Below are 5,640 nucleotides of genomic sequence, written 5' to 3'. Positions count from 1 at the left end.
AGAATTCATGACACAGGAAATATTATACACATTTGTACGCAAAGTTGAAGAATAATATACAGAAGAAATCTTGATACGACCATTACCAAACCAAACGTATTGATTCTGGGAAAGGTCTTTTGGGTTGCAGCCATTCATATATACAAACATGTACATAACAAATTTTCTTGGTTTCATCAATAAAGTCCTTGGTGTGCTGTACATTTTTTTCCCAAAAAACATTGCATGATATGTGACTATAAAGTTGACAGCATCCTAAACAAAAGCGGTATTCTATGTACGTTCCGCTGCAAAATTGAGAAGAATGAATGTCATTGTTACTGAATATAGTTTATTTTTGTAGGAAGAATAACTTAATTATGATGTGCCCTTTAATGTCCACAGCTATTGTACCTTGATTGTGTTTGTCTGAGCTCGACTACAACGCGGTCCACACCTCGGCTACATGATTGGGGTGATACCCAAATACGGGAGACGCTGCGACGTATCAGAATGAAGCAAAATTTTCCAACAATTGCGGTAAGCACTCCAACCACTGTGCACATTTCACACCATCGACCCACTTGCCTTCAACATATAATGTCAGACTTCATTTATGCGTTTTTATGATTAGGTGGAGTTTGATTACAGTAACAACGAAAGCGACGCCAATGATGCTGACATGGATGCATGCCATGTCGAGAACCAGCAAAAAGGACAGTACAATGAAGTCCGTATGAGCAATTTGGAGTCCGATATTCGCGAAGTGAAGGAAATGATGAAGCAAGTTATCCACAACCAAACAGATTTAATGGAGATGTTGCGACATTTCCAAGGCAAGCAAGTTGTTGACAATGACAAGGTAATCTATCCAAGCATTACGCAATTTTGGCACAGTTGAGCCACATCATTTTACCAATGATTTATACGACTAAGTTCACGAATGTGTATGTATGATTAGGTGGAAGGCAATGATGTGTGAATCATTAACCTCTCCTCCAATGTTGCCGAACTGAAGAAAATGCTGAATCAACTGCTTCAACGTTTCAGTTTGGGCTGCAACGAACCGTTCACTGAACAAACCAATTTAGGTGAACTGAAGCAAATGCTACACCACCTCATCGAAGGTATATTCTCAACACCACAACCGGCAGGCGTGGACAAACAGGGTGTGGACCCTGCTGTTGGAGTCGAGGTGCATGACAATGGCGTGGTCAAACCATCTGATGAAGTTAACCCAATGGAGTGTAATATTTCAGATGTACAAGGGGTGGATCACCAACAACAGAATTTGAAGGGAACCTTGGCAAGGGACAAAAGTCATTTCCATGATGGGCACAAGCTGAACATCGAAGAAGGTGGGGACAACCAGAAGAAGGGAGGCCTTCAGTCAGGGGAAACATACGAAACTGAAGATAAATACACTCCTAACCTTCAGTCAGTGGCCGTGAAGAACGTGTCGTGCGATGTGCATACTTCTCCTACTAAGGTTGGCAAACCATTAGGAGCAACTGGAATCGTTAGAGGAAGTGCAAAGGGAAGAGGAAAAGGAAAAGGGAAAATGCGTGGAAGTGGAGGTCAAGCTACTGAGGTCGGGGATATGGTTCGGTGCATCGATAGAAAAACAAATAGTGGAGTTGACGACATCAGTTCACCTGTGGATGTTGATGGTGTGGATAAGGTGAACAAGGTACAAACACTGCCTTTAATGCCCCACAAGTTTTGAATACCCAATTCATGGCCACATCAATAATGTGAATCAGTAATTTTACAATCATCTGTGTTGTATTGTACTACTCGTCAAACAATTGCATGTTTGCAGTTATGACTGCCGGTATATGTTTGTACACATTTCTAACAAACTTTGCACCAAACATCACAAGTTTGGAAAACTCTGAGGCTCACAGTTTATACATCATTTCACGTTCTTTTTTATGACTACCGACCTTGTAATGTAAGCTTAAATTTTTTTAATGAAATGTATAGTGTTAGTTGGCTGTTTATTTTTGTAGGACTTGTTCAGGATGTTGGACAGCGAGGGGTTATTATCGGCGGAGGAACAAAAACTTCTTGACTATGTATTTGACGATAGCAAAAATGAAATGTATTGTTTCGTTTACTACTTGTAAATTTTAAATGACAGTCCACTGTGAAATAACTATCGTTCTAAGGATCATTTTTGCTTATAGGGACATTGTTGTTTCCATGAATCTTCATGGACGGGCATGTGAAGTTGGTACCCGGCGTGACATGCGCACGCTCAAACCGGGGTCGTGGCTATCCGACACTGTAAGTGTTGGCTGCGCAAATATGAAGCTGCGTTTTTCAGTACCCCTGAACTCAAAAACCTTTCTAATCAACTTGCCTTGTGTCTTACATACAATGTTCCAGCCAATCAACTTGGTGGTGGTGCAATTGACTAATCGACAGAGGGATTTACACAATGACGGGAGGCACACTGATTGGTTCTTTCCCGTATATCTGTCGGTAAGTAATTGTTTAAAGCTACGTTGTGTTTTGTGTATGACATATTTTGACAAATGTTTCCGTCAATGACCTATATGCATTACACTTGCAGACTTTGATTCTAAATAAAGATACGCAACCTCTGCACCATAAACATATCGTCACATCATTTTTCGGACATGACAGATACACTGGTGCGATTGATGCATGCCAAAGGGTAATATCAATGTTCATCCCGTTATATTAAAACGAAAATATGTAAGCCATTACATGTTTACATGGCCTCTAAACAAGGTCTGCCCTTGTGTTTACGTGTAGATTTACATGCCTTTCAATTACAGAGGAGTGCATTGGTTGTGCGTTAAAATTGATATGGTGGACTGTGTAGCCTACCTATTTGACTCGGTCCCATCCAACCGACCAAACAAAAGGAAGCTAAATGCGGCTAAAATTTTGGTATGTCCTTCTGGTGCATTTCTGAACACTACAACAAACTTGAACATCCTTTACATAAACCAACTTCAACCTTGTGGAACAGGTTCAAACTATGCACGACTTGCTGCAACTACACTTTCGAAATGATTATGTTACAGACGTGCGTAGCTTCCGCCGCTGCATGTTAGATGAGAGGCCAGTACAACAACTGGACGAGTAATCCACAATCCCTCCCTCACATTAATGTCTATGCTGCATGACTGACTTAACGAACCTATTAAGTATTGACGACAACTTTAATGTGAAATTATTTTTGTAGCACATTTGACTGTGGGATGTTCGTCATCAAATTCATGCAACAACCTGATTTAAGCCCCGGTCCACACAAGGTACATTCTACCGCTTCATTTCCATTTGTCAATCAAATCCTTCCTTGTATGTCCTGCAATTTTAACTAATTTGTCTTATGATCTTTCTGTACAAAGTTTGCTCCCTCTGTGCGTCATAAGTTATTGGTTGACATCGTTATGGATGTCAATAATGCAAAGATCGCAGAGTACCAGGAGTGCCTTCATATGAGCAATGCCACAAGCTAGGCCAGTGATGGGAATGGGCTGCCAGTACGCCAGTAATTTGGGTGCCAACACGACTTCACCAATTTTTTATTCTTTGATTTCAATATGGATGTTAATTATGGCTCCCTAGTATTGTTTTTGGTGGACGATGTAAAGATGGACTAACTGCAAAGTGCAAGTCAAATGTAAACATGGATCGAACATGTCGATGTGGTTACTGTCTTAGTTCGGATTTTGTTTACGCATGTTTCTTGTTCGGATGAATGCGACTGAAACAAATATAATTTACAGCTGCTTTTTTTACTCATATTTGGAATGTACTTGCTGCCCAATTTGTCAGCATCACTTCGATGTCGCAACTGTAATAAAAAAATAATTTGAACTTTTTAAAAATAAATAAAAACTAATATAATTACAAAATGAATTTATAATGAAATTGTTTTTACTGGCTACTGTCGTAGTTGTATTTTTTGTTTGTTACCGAAATGAATTTATAATTTAATTACAAAAAAGGGAAAATTAATTTTCAGAAATGAAACCAACCACATTCTGAATGAAAACTCAATACTCTTTGTAGGTAAGTTATATATCAGCCCATTAGCACATATGACTCCAGCCAAAACAAAACTTTCATGGCTTACAGGGAAGGTTTAAAAAAAAAAACAATTCTACATATCTGCTGCATCATCAGCAGCGTCTTCTGAGGAGTTGTCCGTACTGTCTGATTGACTGTCCTCATCCATTGTCTTATCAGACTTCGCTTTGTCCGCCGCCAATTTGTCATCGGTCAGCCAATCAACGTTCTGCTTCACAGCGCCGACTTGTCGCTCCAAACTTGACAACCGTGTGTCCACTTCATTCAGCCTTTCGTAGATATCTTGCAACTGCTGCAATACAGGAGCAACATGAGCTTCAACAATAGCTTGAATCTTGTTCGAATCAGACATTTTGTAAGAATATGTGTATGGTTTATTTTACTGACTACTTTTTAAAAGGAATGTACAGATTCATAATATTACACAACACTATGCTGTAAGTATTTGTAAGATATGGTACATGACTTGTATGTTTTCAGAAGACCTCATGCATTGTATTAATATCTCAATCTGGCCGAATTCATCTTGCAAAAATTCGTTCCTTCTTGCATGCACCAAGTCATCCGTTAAGTACCCCTGATCGTCCATTATTTGGCATTTCCAACATACATGCGTTGTACCTTCCATGAGTACTATCCCACTGTCATTGATTTCCACACCCACAGTTTAGCATACATTCACATCCGTCATTTGTATTTGTGCCCCAACCCAATTACATGTCTACTCATCCATAAAGCTTAGCAAAATTTCTCTTATCAAATACATATGCCTTTCCAACTGCATCGAACCTATTAAATGAAATACCCATAGTCATTAATTTGCTTTTACTCAGTTTGGGTAGGTGTTACCACCAAACAACAATAAGTGTGTTCACAACAATAAGTGTGTTCACATCTTTAAACCTACTCAGTTTAAGGTAATTTAACATTTACAACCAACCACAAAAAATTTTGCAACCAGTGTTGTTTCCTTTGCATTTGGGTTTGTTTTTGCGTCCATATATTGTTCGTAAACCTGCGAAAACAAAGTTGGGCTCAATCAAGAACCTTCACACCTATGGATGCACACCACGGTAATCGCAGTCATGGACAATCAGTTGCAAGGGCTGACAGCTCCCGACCGAAGTCACTAGAATTGGATTATGCAGGTGGGTATATCGATTCCTTCGGTGATCGACGTTTCTTTGAAACAGGGTTCCCACTGTGGAGTTTTCAACCTCTACGGGATTACAATTATACCCCAATACAAGATGCAAGCCTGGGGAAGTATTTTGGAATTCCAGTTTCACTGTTTGCCAAACGAGTTCAGTGTGAACACCACTGTCGATGTGTTTTTGTCAAGGTTACTAAAGCCTGATCTGTTGAAATACAGTGGCAATTCCCTCATGTCAGTGAGTCCCAAGTTAGGCGTCGTTTGCAAAGTGAGATTGATCAAATGACTCGTCGACTCATTAGGCACTCACGCATAGAGGACACAAAGGCAGAGTCAAAGATACATGGATCGAACCCGGCATCTGCGATCAAGGCTATAATGGAGGATCCTGCACTAGTGTCGGACCCTGACCTTTCAGATTACTCAGACTCCGAGGT

At 39.9% G+C, this 5,640-nt stretch overlaps 1 protein-coding gene across 1 annotated transcript; it reads left to right on the top strand.

Moving 5' to 3' along the window:
* Nucleotides 1–2,039: 2,039 nt before the first annotated feature.
* LOC145806565 (uncharacterized) lies at nucleotides 2,040–3,717 on the top strand. The gene is made up of 5 exons (XM_082903882.1): nucleotides 2,040–2,466; nucleotides 2,558–2,901; nucleotides 2,984–3,096; nucleotides 3,200–3,269; nucleotides 3,366–3,717. The coding sequence occupies exons 2-5, from the start codon at nucleotides 2,770–2,772 to the stop codon at nucleotides 3,474–3,476; spliced, it is 426 nt and encodes a 141-aa protein (XP_082760008.1). The 5' UTR covers nucleotides 2,040–2,466; nucleotides 2,558–2,769; the 3' UTR covers nucleotides 3,477–3,717.
* Nucleotides 3,718–5,640: the final 1,923 nt, after the last annotated feature.

The sequence above is a fragment of the Camellia sinensis genome, chromosome 13, assembly GCF_055761805.1.
Source record: "Camellia sinensis isolate YWXY chromosome 13, ASM5576180v1, whole genome shotgun sequence".
Lineage (NCBI taxonomy): Eukaryota > Viridiplantae > Streptophyta > Magnoliopsida > Ericales > Theaceae > Camellia > Camellia sinensis.
This window is presented reverse-complemented; position numbering and strand designations above follow the sequence as displayed.